The sequence below is a fragment of the Spea bombifrons genome, chromosome 2 (genome assembly GCF_027358695.1).
Source record: "Spea bombifrons isolate aSpeBom1 chromosome 2, aSpeBom1.2.pri, whole genome shotgun sequence".
Lineage (NCBI taxonomy): Eukaryota > Metazoa > Chordata > Amphibia > Anura > Pelobatidae > Spea > Spea bombifrons.
This window is the reverse complement of record NC_071088.1, coordinates 98347007-98368890: the sequence shown is the minus strand read 5'-3', so window position 1 is coordinate 98368890 and position 21884 is coordinate 98347007. Positions and strand designations below refer to the sequence as shown.

Genomic DNA, 21884 nt, shown 5'->3' with positions numbered 1-21884 from the left:
CCTGACGATGTCTTGATGTTTATTGGGAAAAGGCATTCCTGTGCTTTTGTAAGAATACATGCACGGCTTTTACAATCTATTTAAGTACCTGACACACTATGACTGTCACCGTTCACCCATCGCACAGTGCTGCGGAATATGGCATTTTATAAATGCATAAATAGTAAACAAGTGATCGCTTTACTACATGATTTACCCGAGAACAAATGCTGCTGATATTTAACTCTTAATTCGGAAACACACCACAGGACTACATGGATAAGGACTACAATAATACATTTGTCTTCCCAAGACACTCATACATTGTTCCTATATAAATCTATAGGAGACAGCAGATCAATTCTACATTCTGCACACATCAGGGAAGCAACCCGTGAAATAAATATGTGCCCTGGAAAAAGCATAGGATGTGTCTGGGCCGGCGCCTGACCAAACGGCAGCCATATGCCTGATACGTCTTAGTACCAGGCAGCCCAAGAAGTAGCATGGGGTGCTAATACCACTCCAGGAGTGCGCCGCCTCCTGACATGGACAGGTAAGTCACGAGTAATGAGAAAAAGGGAAGAAACAGTTGAAGAAAGATGTAGCCCTTAGACTGTAAGTTTGTGTAAAGTACCATAAGCTTAGACGGCAAGGTAATAATAATAGTGAAAACGCAAATATTGCTCTGGTCCTATTGTGTAAGGAAAAAAAAGCCCTGGTTCTTATGGAGATCAAGACACCCAGTAGAAATGTTCTTTCTCTCTGCCAAAGATTTGGGCTATTAATTATCTAGAAAGAACCCCATTCTTGGTATATACATTGGTTCCAACTCTAACTTCGCCAATATCCAGTTTCTTCATTTACAAATAAAACTGAAGATAAATTACATTTTCATTCATTTTTAAAGAACACGCGATCAATACATTTTGCTCATGCCAAGTGCAGAAGTTAAAAAAAAAAAAACATTTAGTCATCACATACACATAATAAAAAAAACTAACACTTATATGTGTTTTTAAATATTTAATCCATTAACATTATCTACAGGTGGACTTACTTTCTCAGGGGTGCATTAGACATGCTCAAATTACTCCAGATTTCTGTAAAAATGATACTATATATATATACACATTCCTGTACAGATATCCAACAGTTTTTATTACATCTCGCAGTGAAGCTGAGTGCTTAAAGCAAGATACCTGAGGTTTCACAATATCTTCATCTGCCTCATCACAGTACATACATTTTTTTTGTTTTTGTTTTTCAGATCTGTCCTATGATTAGAAAAACAAATTAAAAACTTAAAAACTATAGCTTTAATAAGGTGAAGGAGACACCCAATCTAAGAGTCACTAATACGTCTTGTATGTCCCCATCCCGTGACTCTCCGTGAACAGAGGAACATCTGATAAGGAGAACAATGAAAGGTCCATCAGTTTTATCAACAAAAATAATCTTCAGTGTGAGGAAGAGTCTGCTCCATTGACTGAAAACCTGGAATAGGAACAAGAAACAATATTAAAGGACCAGCGCTCAATGTGTTCCTATGTGACAATATAAAATAGCAAGGGACTCAAAATGTTTTTTTTCTTTGGCCAACTCTGCCCTTATTACAGGGGGCTCTATGGCTTAACAGCTCTGAGACTACAAAATAATAAGCCAAATAGTATAATGTCTATATATTAGGATACATGTTATTGAGCTTCAAAAATGGAAACGTTCCAGAAGCATCTGGCTCGGTAGACAGCCCTGGTTGTCAGTGTTAAAGGGTAGTTTTTATGGAGGTTTTTCATTTAGCGTATCATAGCCAGTCAATGTTGGGCGTTTTTATTTTTTCATTATGTATACCCTAACTGGTCCACATACAATGCAAAATTATATCATTATTATGTATTCTAGTATAGGCAACGCTCAATTTGCGGCGAATGGCACTTGAGACTTCACCTCAAGACTTCATTTTGGGTACAAGACAACTACCCTACGTAAAAAGACACCAAAATAAAATTCTTACTAATTACTTGTTCTTTGTCGATGAAAATGTTGAAGGTTGCACAAGCATTATTTTATGAGTGCCCCAATGTATAGAGTTTCAGAACATAAATCATTATAAACGTTATAAGGCTTTGGTGTACATCAACAGCCGGGTTGTTGCCCATTTCAGGGAGAACATCATATACCTGGCACTGCTGCCCAGCTGTTGACCCTTAAGGAGCAACCAAACATTTCAAAAACAAAATATTAGCACAGCACCACCAGTGGTTTTTCCTCCAAGGGTTTTCTTTATGATTTTTGGATTACCTTTGAAGCCTCAATAAAAGCTGAGACACCATGGAGTCCGAGATACCTGGACAGGCTTCTTCAGCTAAGTAAATTGCCTCTCTCAGTTGCTCTATTGACCCTACGTTGCCCCCACAAGCCCGGCTCTTCTCTTTCAACTAAAAAAAAAAAAAAAGGCAAAAACAAATGTTACATGTCAGTCTTTACAACGAACAAAATTGCACAGACTATGTGGCAGACAGGAACCATTGAGCCCAACTAGCAAAGTCAGAAAGCTGCATTTAACACATATGCAATATAGCTGAAGAAGGGACTAAATCTTAAAAAATATATATATTTAAAATGAAAACCTTACATTTACTGCTACCTTTTAACAGCTTGCTAATCTAATCACGGTTATCTTGACGAACTTTTCCTACACATTCCTTTTTAGCCGTGATAAGAAAAGTAGATATAACTGGAATGGAGTCTTTAGACCAATGTAGCTTTGACTAAAGACTCCACTTTCTCTTGGGCGATTACAGCTATGAGAAATTATTATTAACAGTAGCATCTTGGAAATAACACACCTGTGTCTAAAAACAAAATATAATGAACAAAACCTTTGCACAATACACAAAATAAAGGATATCCAATAAAACAATCTAAGTATCAAATGGATCCAAAGAACGTGATAAAGGAAACGTTACATACCTCTGCAAATAAGGGTGACATTATTGTAGACAAACACTGGGACAAAGGTCGCTTTGGGATATCTTTAACCTTCAATATAAAGAAATGTATATTTCAACATACCACACACTTTACATTACAAACCTTATCAAAGAAACGGTCACTATAGAAATAACCAAGTACATTTAAGGATGTAATAGCACATACTCTTAGACAGCAAGAATGTTATAGGTGGCAGAAACCTCTCATTTTTACTAACATATGCTTAGGAAAAGAGAACGTGAACAGAATATTTTGGTAAATTTACAATGCATTGGAAATACAGTCAGCTTGTTTGAGCATGGCCCTCCGTATAATTACGTTATATACTACTTGTCATGTCCTGTTTAGCCATTGTACAGCGCTATATGAAACAATAAATAACAATAAAGCATGTGAAAGAAGGTAAAAGGCTGCACAGCACATCTTAGACTGAAATATAACCCCATCATACTAGCACAAAATGAATAAAAAGCACCATAAAGGCAAACTGGAATGTCTATTTTGGAGGAAAAATGACAAAATCTTTTGTTTTGTCCCTTAGTGCTCATATGACAAAAATGTCCTGTACTGTTTGGAACTTACAGTATCCTTGGTTAGTCAAATGCAGCAAATTTTGAAATAACAAAAAATGCAAGGCAGACATTAAACTGTTAATTTAGGGTAAGTTGACATTCTTTCATACAGCAAAAGATTCTTACTTGATTTTGGTCTAATGCTTCAAATTGACCTTCTCCATTCATCAACTTCTTAAGGTCTACCTCTTTTTTCGTAAATATCCAATCATCTTTGTCACTTGTATCTTGACTATAATCATCTCTTTATTTTGTATAAGGAAACAAAAGATAAAGAAAAGAAAGCAATAAGGAAATTTTGCATACTAAGCAAATGGAAAAAGAACAAAAACCAATACATCCTTGTATGTTTAAAACTTAAGGAATGTGACAGAGTAGAGAACAATTAAACTGCTCATGTCAACCATTTTTTTAGTACAAACACAGATTTTTACACGGATGTTTAAGTTCAACAGTCCCCTAATTTAGAAAGCATAGTAAAGTGGAACAAGAAATATGTTTACCGCCTGTGACCGACAAAATAAGAACACGCTGAACACATGGAGAAAATAGCAATCAAGAGGTAAATAAAATTACCCAGTGCCGAGCTTGCAATATATAAATAAATACATTCAACCAAAACTAAACTAACTAGCGATAATACAAAATAGGGATGAGGATCATTCAGACATTTTGTATTATCCCTATTTTGTATTATCGCCATTTTGTTTCGTTTTGGTTTAATTTAGTTATTTTAATTTATACCGTATTTGCTCGATTATAAGACGACCCTGATTATAAGACGACCCCCCAAAATCTGAATATTAACTTAGGAAAAAAAGAAAAAGCCTGAATATAAGACGACCCCAAAGGAAAAAAGTTTTACCAGTAAATGTTAATTCATGTAAACTATTTTTTTTAATAAAAGCTATGATTGAGAAAAATATTTTTTTTGTTTTTATTTCTTGTATTTTCCAACCTGTCCCCCAGTTACGCACATCTGCCCCCAGGCTTGCCACTCCAATATGGCACTGTGGCCCATGATATGCCTTTTAACTCTCTATATGCCACTGTGCCCCATGGTATGCCTTTTGACCCCCTATGTGCACTCTGCCTCCAGAAATGCCTTATACCCCTATATCCCATTCTGGCATTTAAGGGGTTAAAATGCATATTATGGGGCAGAGTGGCATATAGGGAGGTATAAGGCATTTCAGGAGGCAGAGTGGCATTAAGGGAGTTAAAAGGCATTGTATAGAGCACTCTGCCTCCAGAAATGCCTTATACCCCTATATGCAACTCTGGCATTTAGGGGGTTAAAACGCATATTATGGGGCAGAGTGGCATATAGGGAGGCAGAGTGCTCTATTAAATGCCCCCTTAACACCACTCCAGAAATGCCCTATGCCCCCATTTAACACACACACACACACCCTATACCCCCATTTAACTAACACACACACACACACACTCACTCTCTCCCCCCCCCCCCTCTCTCACCCCTCTCTCCCCTCTCAGCCCTCTCTTACCGGTGCTTCCAGCCGGGGCAGCGGGTTGACGTCGCATTCCACTGCAGCCGGAAGGAGGTGGAGTTGGCAGCGGGGGTTTGTATGCGTCCGTCGCGTAGACTTTCCCCGGCTGTCAGAGATCAGAGTTCCCCGCACCGGTGCGGGAAACTCTGATCTCTGACAGTCGGGGAAGGTCTACGCGACGGACGCAGACAACCCCCGCTGCTAGCCACACCTCCTTCCGGCTGCAGCGGACGTTGTCTACGCGGATCGCGTAGACGTCAACCCGCTGCCCCGGCAACACAGCAGGAAGCACCGGTAAGTGTGTGTATGATGGGGGAGGGGGGTGAGACAGGAGGATCCAGGTCCCCTGCAGCGGTGTGGGGGATATGGATCTTAGTCTCCTAATCAGACCTCTATTTGAGGTCTGATTAGAAGACGACCCCAATTAGAAGACGAGGGGTATTTTTCAGAGCATTTGCTCTGAAAAAAACCTTGTCTTATAATCGAGCAAATACGGTATATTGCGAGCTTGGCACTGGGTAATTTTATTTACCTCTTGATTGCTTTTTCATGTATATACACACACACACACACATATTGTGGGATGTGTGTTAAGTGCCTTGCAGTCTTCATTATTTCTTCATTGTAATTACATTTTATAGTTATTATTGTGCACCTCACATTATCTACTATATTATTTTCTAACATGGAAAAAACATGTATAAAAATATAATATACAATAGTTACTCCTAGGTAAAATCTAGGTATCATTGTGGGAATTCTCAAGACCCCTTTGGAGCTACCCCTAGCAGTAATCATGATGTAGTGTTAAAAAAAAAAAAAAGTGTTATTTGTGTTCATCTGTTATAGCTAATTCTCTAGCTTCACAATACACTAGATTCATACACATAGTGTAGCTCAAAACATTCCAAGGTAGACTAACCAAAAGCTCTCCATCTCTTGTAGGACACATTTTAGTGGAAATGAACTGGGCAGGGAGTAAGGAGGACATGGGCCTGGCCACATAATGCTCCCCTTCCCAGAGAAGTACGACACTGACCCTGAAGAGCCTCCAAACACTCTGAACAGACCTGGGAACACTACAAGTTGTACCCATACAGTGCTAGATACAATACTTACTCCTCAGGGTCGGAACTGGAGCCACCATGACCCTGTTCTATTTTCATGCGCTTGTATCTGTCAATGAGCTCTGTTAAATAAGATGTTTTCTTGGCATTTCTGACAATAAATTTGTGTTTCAGCAGTTCCTTAGCTGTAGGCCTCTAGAAGAGAAGTCAAACAATGCAGGTTGATGAAAAGAGAAGATGGAACGATCAAAAACATGCGCAACGCTAGAAGACGACACTATGGGAAGGGTAACATGGACTATCTAATTGGAGGTCTCATTATATATATAGTTGTGACTTTATATAAGGGCGTTTTGATTCATGCATGGGTGTGCATAAGGCTGTCATGAATATCAAACAATACCATGGACCAAACAGGGTTTGAGGTTTTTAGATCAGGATTTATGACAGGCTAGACGGCCCAAATTGTTCTTATGTGCTGTCAAAATTTTAGAGACGGGCTTACATTCTTTGGGACAAGCTCAGCAAGTAGACCAATAATATAGTAGCACAAGAAGCAAAACACGAGTACAGAAGCTCAGAAAATTCAGATGAGGAGGAGAACCCCTTCCCTGACAGACACTATATAGTCCACATGCCAAGTATAACAATAGTGGAGGTAAAAGGAATAGCCCAACTGCCCCAAGCCAGTGACATTCATGACAGTTGCAAAAGATCTTGATTAAGACAAGACATACTTACAAAGCTGGGCTCTTTGTTTAAACACGCTTCCACAAACTCCTTCAGGCTTTTGCTGTAGTTCCCTTCAAGCGTGGGAGGGTTGTTTTTGGGAATAAGGAACAATACTTTCATAGGATGCAGTTCTGAATGTGGCGGTTCTCCTTTAGCAAGTTCAATGGCTGTTATGCCCAAGGACCAAATGTCTGCCTGCGAAGAGAGAAAGAATTCCAGGAGACACGTGAGAACAAAGACCTTACCTCACCGCACTACACATGAAGTCCTGCGCTTCCCCTTGGAAGACTTGTATGTGCGTATATATGACACTATGAGTGATTAGAGTCATTCTATTCTTAATCACAAGGCAGTATTAAAACAGAGATTATAATATTTTTAAATACTGGTTTTTAATGCCATACTAGTAATATGAAAACGGCAGAAGTTACACTTTAATTGCGGTGTCATTTGACGTCGGGACCTAAGCCTCCTTTAAAGGCTTCTATTCTATTGGTAATATTTGGTTTAGATTCCAGAAAAAAACAGTTTAATACGGTCTTAATAATAACAGTCAATTATATCAACACAACCAGAATTATAACCTGATCAAAACAAAGGAAGTGTTGTTTGTCATATCCTGTATCTTACAAAAATATTTTTCAGACACATTAGAGGGAAAGAGGCACTCCCTAGCAAACTATGAAAGAAGTTTCCATACGCCCATCAAATAAAATAAAATAAAAAAACAAATAGATCAAGACTAACAAAATGAAAGTGTTACAATATATGAAAGCCATAAGTATATATGAAACCATTACCACCATTACAATATATGAAAGCCATTACCATACAGGAGAAACGCCAATATATAAAGTACCTGAACATGTTTAAGATCTATGTCTTCTGGAACAGAACACAAATGTGGGCAAAACCAAGATTTAACACAAATAACAAAAAAAAGTCACACGTATGACTGAAACAATATCCTTATAGAGTTCTAGACAATACCCACTGACACGCTGTACAACCAGAGGACCCAGCCTGTAACAGAACTGCTTTACATTTATTACCAACGAAACACATATACTATGCGATACACGCATATCGAACTGCGCTAGGAGAATGGAAATCTCAACCTCTACCAAACAGAACGAGGGGGATGGAAATTTAGGACAATAACAAGTGGCTGTTTCAACATTTTGGGGAGAAAAATTGTAGAATGATGTACCGCTAAGTGCAATATAACAAATCAAAATTACAATCTCTTTACATACATATACCGTATGGTTTAGTTCATGGTAAAAATGAAAATGATATTCTCCCATGAATGTTAAGTCTATTTCTTATCATGTAAAATGCAATCCCTTTAATCAGATATTTATAATCAGTAATAGGACTACATGACACCTCTAATGGTTAAAGTAAAAATACTATACATTTCCATCATTTTAAATAGAAGCTAATGTTTAATTTTGGCAACATCTTCAGATATCACATTTTGGAAGCCACCATTTTCTGGTGCTAACACATTTTATTAAAATAGCACATTGATGGCATCTGGGAAGGCAATAAAGAAAAGAAGATACAAGTTTAGATTTTACAGAAGAGAAGAAACGAACAGAATGGTTATTTTAATAACCATTACAAAGGAACGTTGCTATTGGCTTAACAAAGCGATGTCTTCCAAGACAGATATCTTAGGGAATACATTTGTGGAGGTTCGGAAACAAATCTTCTGGGGGGCACTGGGAAAAAAATTACAATTACTTAGAGGAGCCATAAGTCAGTAAGGCAAGTTCGGCGACTGTGTGCATACAACTGTAACAAATATATGAGAAATCCAGTTTCCGAAAGCCAATAAAATGTATGATTTCTACTACGTCTGCTTATTTTCTTTCCATAGCTAACAACACAGCTCTAGGTACGCCTTCAGAAACACTACTTCTTAATGCATCGGCCAGTCATACGAGTGTTATACGAGGTCTTTACCCAAGGAGGAAAAAAAACCATTTAGAAAGCGTGGCCTTGTCCCCTTACCTTAGAATCGTATGCAGACTGCTTTATGACCTCTGGTGCCATCCAGAACGGTGTACCCACAAATGTGTTTCTCTTAATTTGAGTGTCCGTGAGCTGGCCTGCTACACCAAAATCAGCTAGTTTTACTTCTCCTTGTTCAGACAGCAAGACATTGGCAGCTGAAATAAATCAGAAGTCCTTCTTATTCATCCACATATACCGCGATGATAACATGATGAAATGGGAATGACAGGTCTGCCTACCTTTAATATCCCGGTGGATTTTCTTTTCTGAATGCAAGTAATCGAGTCCCTTCAATATCTCTCTTAAGATTGTTGCAATCTGCGTTTCATCTAAGTGGCCGAGCTCCAACTAAAAGTTTAACAAAAATACAATATACCGTTACATTATTATATAAAAGGACGCATATGGTATTTTAAACACCTCACAAGGCCCCATATACACACCATAAATCATACAAAAAGTACTCAATGTGCAGCAACAAAACAAAAGGCAAAACATTTCATACAGACATTATATATATATATATATATATTATATACACACACACACACACACACATCAGGAGGTAGGTGTACAGTAGGTAAATGAGAAACGTTTAGTCACAAAGTATGCAAATTATTTGAATTAAAATAAAAACAAACATTTTGGATGATTCCAGATTTATTTTTGTACACCGTATTATTTTAAGCAGAGCAATTGAGTAATTATTTATCTAGACAGAGAGAAATATTGCATAAAAAAAAAAATAATAATATGGCAGATGTCATAGAATGAATGGTTTTACATACCAGGTCCAGAGCAGAGCCCCCTCCAAGATATTCCATTATAATCCATAATTTTGTGTCCTAGCAAACAGAATGAATATGAAATTAAACAAAACAGAATTTTATGGTAAAACAGCACTGTAGAACTACAGTGCATCACTCCCTTGTGATATCCCGCCTGGATTATTGCAACTCCCTGCTAACTGGTCTCCCCACACTGCAGCTAGATTAATCTTTGTCTGATGCCGTTACAAACCTGATGCTCCTCTACGCCAATCACTTCTAACTCCTGAGATCATCTACTGAAGAAACCATCACACACACACACACACACACACGGAGATCATCTACCCATCACACACACGGTGCCAGTATATGTCCCCCTAAACTGAACGGCTCATCTCCTTGGCATTACCATCTACACACCCAGCAAGCGTACAGATAAAGTAGACAAATTCAGCTGTCAACACAAGGGCTAGAAATGGCTGTCATGGTCAAGCACGGCTCCCGTCCGTACACTAGATTTTGATGAATGCAAAATCAGCTGTTATATAGAGCGTTGTTAAAGCAGAAATGCTTAAATATTTAATGCCGCTTATTTTCGCTCTTGGTGTGTGTTTTTTTTCCGGTATTTACGGAAGCGGAAATATACAGGAGAGAGAGAGCCCAAAGCTGTAGGCACATATTTAATTGAAATGAATCATTGCTGCCTCTCTGAGGGTTGCGTATTGGTGTCAGCGAGCGTTACTTTCAATTTGTTAATCAGAACATGACCATTGTTTGGCTCATAAAACCATCTTTGCCAATAGGTACCTGATAAGACACCACTGCACATGCTAGGATTGGGTTTAAAGGTGCTGTTCCACTTGGACAAAAAAAGTACACTCAGCAGCTCATTTTAATCTATTGTTTGGAGTTTTACCTTTATCACCTTTTAAGATGATGTTTCAGTTTCTATGGAATCAATGTGTATCAGCGATTGCTTTTGTTTTGCACAAGAAAGATAGAATTTGATGGCAGATACATCCTTTCAACCCATCTAGTCTGCCCATTTTTTCATGATGTAAAGATTCAGACCTTAATCAGCCCAAGTCTCATCTTAAATTCAGAGAATCCATATGCGTATCCAATACATGTTTCAATTCATTCACTGTTATAGTCTCTACCACTTCTTCTGTGAGGAACACCCAATGCATTAAAAGGCTTTATGAGAGTAATCAAGCGTTTATCATTTAAATGTATTCTTCTTTTAGTATTTTCAAAGTTACAAAATATATAGATAATTTAGATCCAGACAGGATTCATTTTTCCATACGAGGGAAGACAGGGTAACGTTAGAAAGTCAGCAGTGAAATGATAGCAGCCATGGCTTCTTGGCTCCTGGGTTTTAGCTAGTGGCTCCTGGCAATATGATGGGTCGCTACCTTTGCTTACGGATAGTTGATTGTCAACCAATTCTTCTCTTAGCCACCGCAGTATTAAGCACCACCAAGATATTTTATTAACATGCAATATTATCCTTCCACTTAAACTCATCATAAAGTTCAGATATAGTCATTGTTCCCAAACATGTGGATTCTTCTAACTGCTTGGACTCATGAGCTCGTGACCCTTACCATTCCAATCATTTAAGCTAAATACTGCATTTAAATGACATTTTAATTACGTACTATATTATTTGTTATATAATCTTCCGCGCCGTTCCCTATTGCTATTCTTTTAAAAATGTATTTCATGTAAGCCGGTAATATCCATACATAGCCGTGTCTAGTAAATTCAATACGTTTTATTTATAGCTGATATCCATCCTAAACTAAGAAAAAAAGGTGGTGCAGCTGAGGACTTTCTTGTTGACAACAAATTGGATGAGTATATTAAAGGCGGTTTAGTGTCCTAGAGAGGCATGAGCAAGCAGGACACCAAATAGATTTAAAGGGACTACTCCATTTATCATATGCATTAATGTTCCCATGTTAGCTGGGTGATGTCTAAATCCTGTACTGATATCACATAGAAGTGGTGCTGTTATCATCATGGCTCCATCTATTAGTGATTACATATTCTGAATATTACAACAAGCCTGACAATTTCAGTGTTTTTTATTATTTTATAGACAGATAACAATAAATACATAAATAAAAATAAAAGCAGAAAATATGCTATTGAGTCTTAGGAGCAGTGTTTACATCACCGTCACGGTAAACACAGCAGTTGCTATTTGACATCACAAGCATTAGAACACTCAGAGTAGGGATCAGTGAGATGCGTGTAAACATCTTCCTTGTAGTGTAGAGGTGACCGTATCGAGAGGAGTGAATTGCAGCCATGTCCATTCGGGCACTGTGCAGTATTTGTCGCGTCACTTTTAATAACACCTGCAATGTGACAGCCCTTTGCTGCGGACACCTTTTCCATCAGGAGTGCGTGCAGCAATGGTTTTACGCGGCTGCAAGAAAAACTTGTCCTCAGTGCCGAACCGTGGTAGGCAGCAGCCGAGATATAGTCCAAAAATTATTTTTTGAACTAGTTGAAGAAGATCCAGAAGAGCTGAGGAATGAAGCGGACAGAGTGTATGCCCGCCTTCTCTCAAAAGAGAGGGAGCTGACCGGATGGTTCAAAGCGGCATGCTCACTATATGAGGAGGTGAATGAGAAAAAAGCTGAGTTAAAAGCTTTAGAGAAGAATTTTAGAGACATGAGAAACTCATACTCGGGGCTGGAAGAACAACTAAGGCTTCTGTATCGGGAGCAAGCAGAAACCAAAGCCGTCCTGGAGAGAACCATCAGTCCTGCGATATTTGAGAGACCGGCTCCCACTGGATATCAGCGGCCGAAGCTCCGTCGCCCTGGTGAATTCCTGCAGAAAACCTTTAGTTTCCCTGCAGTGTCTGTGGAAGCCACCGGTCCTCCTGTATTTGGGATGTCATCTCCAATTGGAATCCAGAGGCCCAAGCTTCGGCCTCCTCATCACATGGGACGAGCTCTTGCTTGAGTTCAACGGCCTCAATAAAACAACTCAACCACTTCTAAATGTTAGGTGGTTTGAACCCTTGTAGTTCATAATAAATTAACTTGTTAGGATCTTATAATTTGTTGTGTTCTTAATTTTGTATTTCTCTGGTCCAAAGCAAATCAAAGCTGCTTGGTATAGACAGAGCTATATTTAGCATTTTTCTAAATTATGATATATATGTATAATATTCAGTGAACATATGATGGAGGAACGTCACCTTAGAAAGGAGAAGGGAGATACTCAACTACAGAAAATGATTGGTAAAAAAAAAAAAATGTAAAATGTCTTAAATTTTTAGAATGACTCCTAGATGCAAACCAAATTTATCAAGCCGTGCATATATCATATACAAACGCACTCATTTATATCACTCAACCTACGCATGTCATGGGATCTCTTGACTGCCTGTTCAAATAGCATGATTATTCTATGTCATATAGTTCTTTTCACCTATTCTTTCTATGTAAAGGCTTGGATGAGGAAAGATCCTCATAATATCCTATTTTTTTTTTAAACTGCTTCCTTTGGATCTCCCCTGTGCCGTGATCAGCAAGCTGGGTTCTGTAGCTTATCATTGCTGTAATTTATTTTAAAGATATTAGTCTACATACATATATATATATATATATATATATATATATATATATATATATATATATATATATCTATATCTATATATAGAGATAGATATATATATATATATATATATATATATATATATATAGATATATATATATATATATATATATATATATATATATATATATATATAATGTTTGACATCACTGGCATCCATAAAAAAACAATTAAAAAGTGCCTTGATATCCTATATTTTTTTTTTAAACTGCTTTAAAACTAGTCTTAGTTTTCTTTTCTTTTTCCTTTTTATCCACCAGTGGGTAAGATTCCAGACTATCCATTCCTAATACATCCCCGTCGCCTATGTAACTGAATATCTGCATGTATAGTTGTATGTTATGGGGATTTTGTCTCTATGCACTGGATTCTACAAACTGCAATCCATCCTCATATGAATGATTTTATATATTCAAACTTAATTTTTTATATGATCAATTTACTATATGATCAAACTTACTTTAAGTCAAGGATCTATGTATATCTTTTAACACAATAAACACAAAAAGAACATTCGGACCAGGAATAGAACAGGTGAACAGCTTATTCCTGATAGTATGGGACGTACAGTAGAGTGGTTCAATGTGATGGTGCTTTGCTACAGTCACATTTTTCCCATCAGGAGTGCATAGGTCAATGGTTTCACTGCAAGACTAACATGCCCACAGAGCCAAAGCAGCAGCCAAGATATATTCCCAAAATTGTTTTTCTTTTTTTGAAGTTGATGCAGAAGAGCTAAAAAGTGAAGTGGACAGAGTCAACATCCTCCTTCTCTCAAAAGAGAATTAGTTGACAGGATTGCACAATGAAATTGTGAATGAAAAAGTGGTTGGAAAAAATGAGTTAAAGAAGAATCTTGGGGACATAAATAGATTGTACTCAGGACTGAGGGAATAACTGAGGCTTATATATGAGGATCAGGTTGAGACTAAAGCTGCTCTCATTGCATTCCAGCATCCAAAGCTCTGTCACCCTGTTGAGGTCCTACAGAAAACTTTAAGATATCTGAGGAAGCCCTCAGTGTCTGCTTCCATTGGAATCCAGCAGCCAGAGCGTCGCCCAACACCATCGCAGGGGACTATATCTTCCTTGTTTTCACCCTGCCCTTTAAAGCAACCACTAGATTTCTGCTAAGAATTCCCTACAAATTGATTATAATTGCTTTCCTATAGGACTGCTGTCTTCTCCTGCTCTGTCTACCTGCCTATGTAAACTCTTGCTCCCAGACATGTTTATTTCTTACCTTCCAACCTACCCCAGCCCCCAATAACAGGTTGAACTACCCAGGGGGAGCTCATCATGTGAATCTCTGTGGGGGGGAATAGTTTAGGTATGGATTAATCAGCTATTTAAAAATCAGACAATGCAGCATGTAGACTGCCGATAGAAAAATGGCCACCCATGAAGACACCCATAAGAATTACACCAGGTATTTGGATAAAATCATGCTCTGAAAAATACACTTTGTTTTATAATCCAACCTCAAACAGAGGTTTGCTGATAGCACTGGGATCCGGATACCCCGCAGGTATATCAGGGGAGCAGAGGAGCATATCTAGGGGTAAAAGGCATATTTGGGGGCAGAGGAGCATATCTGGGGGTAAAAGGCATATTTGGGGGCAGAGTGGCATATCTGGGGGTAAAAGGCATAAAGAGGATATAAGGCATATCTGGGGAGGGCAAAGTGGCATGTCTGGGAGGCAGTGTGGCAAGCCTGGGCTCAGATGTGCATAACGGGGGGGGGGGGCAGGATGGGAAATAAAACCAAGAAATGCTTAATTCTCATTTTTTTATTCTGCTGTTTGTTTTTAACATCCTGTTTGTTTAATAAATTATTTTAAATAAATGAAAAATGTACATTTATGTTTTATTCGATTAATCGAAAAAATAAATCGGCCAACTAATAGATTATGAAAATGAACGTTAGTTGCAGGCCTACTCGGTAGCGCTCCCATTTAAGACATACATGTGCTTACTGCCGCAAGTCTTATTGATCACAGTTGCCACAGACTCTACTGAGCATGAGCAAGAAGCATACTAAGGTATGCTTCCTGTTGTCTACAGGGGGAAATGTGGGAGTAGTTACTCTTTTTAATTAAAGAAAAATGTCTGCAACCAATTTTGCATGTCATAAACTCAGACACGTAAACTCAGAGGCGTATCTACTGAAAATAGCGCCTATGGCAAGCACTGAAATTGCGCCCCTGCTGCATATATATATATATATATATATATATATATATATATATAAATAAATAAATATTAGTCCCTGCTGCCGCAGGTATAGATCAACACACAAACCCAGATCAATTGAAATTCACTTGTGATCTCAGCACTGAAGGAATATATACCCTCTCCCCCCTACCCACTATATATCCTCTCCCCCCCTAGCCACTATATACCCTCTCCCCCCCTAGCCACTATATACCCTCCCCCCAGCCACTATATACCCTCCCCCCAGCCACTATATACCCTCCCCCCTAGCCACTATATACCCTCCCCCCTAGCCACTATATAACCCCCCCCCCCCGTAGTTCTCTCACCTCGAAGTCCAGCGACGGGAGCACGATGCTGCTGTCATCCTGCACCGCTCGCTGATGCCCGCTGCTTCACTGCTGAGCGCCGTAATATGACGTCATTTTCGGCGCCCAGCAGTGAAGCAGCGGGCGGCTTTTAAACACTGTCTTCTTTTTTTTGATGCGGGGGAGAACGAGGGGCGCCGAGCGGTTGCTAGGCACCCCTCTCTCTCCTCCGCATCAAAAAAAAAAAAAAAAAAGAGTGTTTAAAAGCCGCTCGCTGGTGCCCGCTGCTTCACTGCTGGGCGCTGAAATATGATGTCATATTACGGCGCTCAGCATGAAATGCCGGCGCCGGGACGGAGGTAGAGGCCTCGTGGAGAAGAATGAGGGGTGCCGAGCTAGGCGCTAGGCGCCCCTCTCTCTCCTCCGCATCAAAAAAAAAAAAAAGACGGCGTTTGAAAGCCGCTCACTGGCGCCCCCTTCAAATGGCGCCTATGGCACGAGCCATAGGTGCCATACCCTAGATACGCGTCTGCATAAACTTGACTCCAACATTTAAAAGCAAAAAACAGGCCCAGAGTGTTCCTTTTAAGTAATGCTACCTTTACATTAACATCTATTACGAGGGTTTTACTCACCTTAAGATAAGAACCATAATACTTTGTTACATATGGACTATCACACTGGCTCAAAACGGTGATTTCCTGTTGAATGTCTTCAATTTCATCTTCTGCTTCTTCTAAGTCTATAATTTTTATAGCCACTACTTTCTGAGTCCTGTTGTCAATTCCTTTGAACACTTCTCCAAATGATCCTTTACCAATTTTCTCCAGTTTTTGGAACAGTTCCTCAGGGTCTGCTTTTAAACTCTACAAAAAATAAATAAATATTAAAAAGTAATTAAAAATTCTTTGTAAGACCAAAAATAACAGGTTGAATTTAGAATTATTTGCCTAAAGAAACACATGGAAAATTAGGTAAAGGATTTTGTACAATTATACATTACCAGCCATGCTTTTTAAGAAGTGTCAACAACTTGTACCCAAGGCTTGCTACTTTAACCACAAGAATATATCCAAGAAAATATACCAGTATTATTCTACTCCCCCCTCCATCGTTTTTATTTGTTTTTCACTTATGGGGGGTTACTCGTAGCGTATGATTCTGATGAAATGTCTGAAAAAGTGGTCTGGCAACCAATGCAATTACAAGAAGTTACGTAGGTTGACTTAACGTCACATTCTCAACCTCTACTGTGTTACGTCTACTTTAATACCGCAAGGGAATTTAAACACGTATGGGAAAGGCATTTGCCGATTACGACTCTAAGACAAGATCAAGGACCGATTAAGGTCTTTACATCAGGAAAATTGGGCAGATCGGATGGGCCGAATGGTTCTTCTCTGCCGTCAAATCCTTTGTAATGAAGCTCTGTAAATATCCCAGGATTATTATGTTGTTAACGTTAAGTAGTTCACATCACATCATTTAATTTACGTTACGAGGAATGCAAACAGATGTGTGGCGTGAACTCCTTAACAGGAAGTCCTATTCCCTCAAGTGCGTGAGTCACACACATACTATATCATTATATTAAACATTACACATTTTATTGGTACTTCTTGCACTTTACATATTTCAGACATTTTATAACAGTCGTTATTAGCTTCATTTATAATAGAGAACGTTGGTACTGAAAATAATAATTACGCACTAATATAATGCGCAAGCACAATTTACAAGCCTACCTTGGGTTTATAACTGTCCATTCTATTATTATACAAGGAGAAGAGGGATAATTATTTTTGAGAATTATGACTTGACCATTATTAAAGATTTTTCACAGAGCATAAGTACAGTGCTGTATACAGTAAAGTAGTTTTGCACTGACAAAATTCCTGGTCTATCCAATTCTGTTCCAATAACCTTTTATCTCCAGACACGGAGGCAGTCAAGGTGTTAGGGTTTTGTGTAGTCAGGGCCGGCTTTAGGGGTGTGCGACCGTAAAAGGGCACAACACCCCGGAAGGCTTTCTCTCCGGCTACTCACACTGCGCAAGCAGTCTCACTTTCCCCGAGGGGGGTCCTGTAACCTCATGTTATGTGACCCCCCCCCACGTTCCTGCCTCCCTGTGCTTGTCCAAAAGTGTTCACAAAGGACTGGTCATACTGACCCTTTGTGAACAATTGTGTCTAGCTCAGTAATGTCCAGCGCAGTGACATGTCCCTTGAAGGCTCGCTCATCTCCATACTATACATCCAGGCCAAAAGTTATTTAAACATTCCCAATATGAATATTCACTAAAGAGGGACAGGAGAGTTCTGCTTTTAACTCCCTAAATTCACTTTGCATCATAAAAGGGACAATCCCGGTAACTTCTCTGCAAGGAAAGCGGAGCTGCCCCTGCATAACGCACAGTTTAATTAGTACCAATTTAAATAGGCTTTATACAGGACCACCCAAGCAATTCTTGGAGTAGAGGTACTGCAACTCTCCTGCCAACACCCTCTTTAGTGAATAAGCCTGATACTGGGAACTGTAATGGCTAAATCTGTTTACACGCAACTCAACATATTGTAATTCATAACCTTCTATATAAATGCTAAAGTGGCCATAATATAATTAAACATGACCAAGAATAGAATAAATCCTAGTTGATGTATTTACTGAAGTTGCAATTTCAGTTCCCGGGTACCGTTATGCATTAAAAAGGGTCAAGCCCAATGGAAGACCTATGGCAGAGCCAACAGTGTACAGATCCAACAAGTAGTTTTTATGAATGGCAAAGGCCAGTTCAGTTCAAGCAATGATGGGACCTCACTTGTAGGTCTTGATGAAAGAGACGCTTTTTGAAGCCACCTACCAAGAGGAATCCATTATCTCCCCTTTATAGCAGAAGTACGTAGCTAATCACATTTTTTTTTTTAATGAAAAACAAAGCGAACTGTTGTATGTTTTTGACAAAACAAACCATCCCAAAATATAATTATTTCATTGCTGAAAGGCAAGTTAACAATAAAACTTCTAAGACAATGAACTGTTCAACCTAATCACTGCCTTCAAGTTGTACATGAATACAAGAACTGATACAAACACAAGAGCAGCGTCAAGAAAGCTTTTCAAAGATAAACCAACAGAAAAGTACTCGGTTTCCAAGTGATCTGCCAGGAATGTGATCACAAGGTCAAAGCTCGGGCTTAACCTGTTCAGGGCCGGGAACGTACAATGTAGGTTCTTGGCCTCACCTTTTGTTTCTATACATAAACACGGCAATGTGATCATGTAAACAGCACTAATAATCCTCAAAGTGCCCCCCAGCACTAAAAGACCATCTACAGTAGGATTTCAAACCAAGCCCCCTCAACCCGTGATAATGCAACAAACCTAGACACCAAAACAGAAAGTGTTATCAAAACGTAGGGTATATGGTTATTCTGAAGACTGAATAAAAATGGGCAGACTAGAAAGACCGAGTAGTTTTTATCTGCTGTCAAATTCTAGAGTAGTTAAAATTGGGGCACCTTTGACTTCTGGTTCTATGCTTATTGACAAGTCGTCAACTGATGCGCCTACGGTGCATAAAACACAGGCTAAAGTAATAAAAGAAGGGAAGACGGGTCCACTTTGAGGTTTTACTAGTCAATTTTCAAAACACAATTGTGTCCAAAATCTGAAATCCCTAAAGAATGGCGTGACTGTTTCTGTGACTCACAACTATGCATTTTCAGTGCATCCCGATCGCCTGCGTAGCAAGTACCTGTTATTAAGTTAATGACCTGTCAAACTCGTTACTACAGACTTAGAAGACCAGTAAAACACTTCCTCCTGTGCCGTAAAAAGCCATTTCTGTACCATGTGGCCATATCCACAGGAAGCCACTCCCCACGGCATGTCTTATCACTCCACCAAGAACAACGCATGCCCTACCAGGAGGCTAGGGGTTAACGCTACTGACAAGCTATTTATTAACAGACCACTGAAATGTGCTAGCCTACCCTCCTACTATTAAACACACACACACTATATATATATCTGGAGAAGAAAGAGTTACAAATTGTGCAATCCTAACGTCCAGATGTTTACACTAGAAAAGGCTTTTCACCAAGTTGCCATTTCCTCTCTGCGGCCGCAGCTTGTAGAAATATCTGATAAAATGTTTAAATAAATGGGCACGGCCGAGAACTTTCTTTTTGTAGAGAACGCCTGGAAGCAGAAAAGTGACACACAACATACTAGGCAACTAATAGATACAAAGCAAGCCTTGAATACGATTATTAACGACAGGCATTCCTTTTTATAAAGAATTATTTTTAATAGCTGTGGAATCACAAACAGCATCATGCTATAATACCCTAATACTCAAGAAAACTACCCATCATAAACATGTTCCAAATCCCATGTTATAGTACACGACTTGTAAAACTATTTTCCTGTATATATGGGGTGTATAATTTGGATACATACATATATATATATATATATATATATATATATATTATATTTAGTTTGTTATGATCACTCGCTTTATTGTTGGACTGTTTACCAATACATACACTTATTCTAGATTGTAAGCTCTTTGCGCAGAGCCCTCCTCACCCTTTGTTTCTGTAAATCCCACATTTTTATTTTAGGTATAAATTTGCTAGTTCTGCTGTACAGCTCTGTGGAATATGATGGCGCTACCTAAATCAATAACTAATAATAAATTCTTGTACACACAGGAGGGGTTAAACCCACCGTCCTTTAAAACAAATGGATGTATCACTAGTGTGACAATTATTACATAAAGTGACATGGGGGGTTAAACATGCCATTAACCGTGTAGTTGCCAAAGCCATGCACTGAAATAGTTAACCCAGCTATGTATGGAGCCCCCACATACCCTCTGTCGACAAAGGGGGGGTGTAATGTGTCTCAATAGCGCATCAATAGGCCCAGTGAGTTGCTGTTGCCCCGGAGGGTGCTGTATCTGCCTGCTGGGGGGGTGACGGGGGAGCAGATCTTACCTGCATCCCAGGCAGGCCGGTCTGCACCGGGGAGTGAGTCATGCTGATGTGCCCGGCTCTTGAAGCACAGCCCCGGCTCAGAGATCCACTGCGAGCCGAGGACACTCCTCCACACCCCGGCTGCGCACAGCCCTCCGGGCCCAGGAGGAGAGATTGCAGGGGGCAGAGGCACAAACACTGGGAGAGTTTGGCAGCAGGAAGAGATTTGCTTTATTATTCGGATGATGATGATGATTTCCGGCTGCAGAGGAATTATTAAAAACAGGGGAGGGGGAAGTAAGAAGCCGCTCCAGCAGGAACAAGGTGAGAATCGCTTTCTCTGCTGTTTCCTCGTTTAAAGAAAACTAGACCAGGAAACAAGAAGAAGAAAAAACACAATAACCACCCACCTTTCCTCCTCCTACCCTCCTATCCTCCTCCTCTCCTCCCCCAGTGCCGCTTCCCCATCCCCTCACAGCTCCTCCTGCACAGCGAGCAGGGGCTGCTGTCACACTTACCCTGCCAGATACATATATATATATACATATATACATACACATACATACATACATACATACATATATATATACACACACATACATACATATATATATATATATATATATATATATATATATATATACATACATACATACATACATGTAAATAATACTTATTTATCCCTTATTGCTGTGATCTTATTATTTAAGGAAAGGAATCTGTTAACGTTGACTCTGAGCTGTAAAGTGCATAGAGATAGACAAGGGCATCTCTGGGTATTTGGGAGCCTTCGGGAAATCGATTGGGGTATACCGGGTATGAAGATATTTGGACATGAAGTCCTGCCGGTAGTTTTCTGTCGGTTCTACACTAACTTACCTCCCAGATGTCCTGGTTTTCGTAGGACAGTCCCAATTTCCAGACACTGTACTGGGTGGCTTCCCATCACTTTTGCAGGCTGTTGGGATCATTGCAGTTCCCACAAGGCCAACTTGTGACGGGAGCTGGTGGCCATGCCCTCCTACTTGTTGTGTGCGGTACTGTATAACTAAATATCCAAAGAAAGTTAAATGGTATCCAGGGGTGTACCT

At 39.3% G+C, this 21884-nt stretch overlaps 1 protein-coding gene across 1 annotated transcript; it reads right to left on the bottom strand.

The window, feature by feature from the left end:
* Positions 1 to 985: 985 nt before the first annotated feature.
* On the bottom strand, positions 986 to 21154 carry STK24 (serine/threonine kinase 24). The gene is made up of 11 exons (XM_053455352.1): positions 20815 to 21154; positions 16447 to 16677; positions 9666 to 9722; positions 9117 to 9225; positions 8875 to 9032; positions 6865 to 7050; positions 6176 to 6318; positions 3672 to 3789; positions 2953 to 3021; positions 2281 to 2417; positions 986 to 1476 (listed from the first exon to the last, which is right to left on the bottom strand). The coding sequence occupies exons 1-11, from the start codon at positions 20854 to 20856 to the stop codon at positions 1440 to 1442; spliced, it is 1287 nt and encodes a 428-aa protein (XP_053311327.1). The 5' UTR covers positions 20857 to 21154; the 3' UTR covers positions 986 to 1439.
* Between the last annotated feature and the right edge of the window lie 730 nt (positions 21155 to 21884).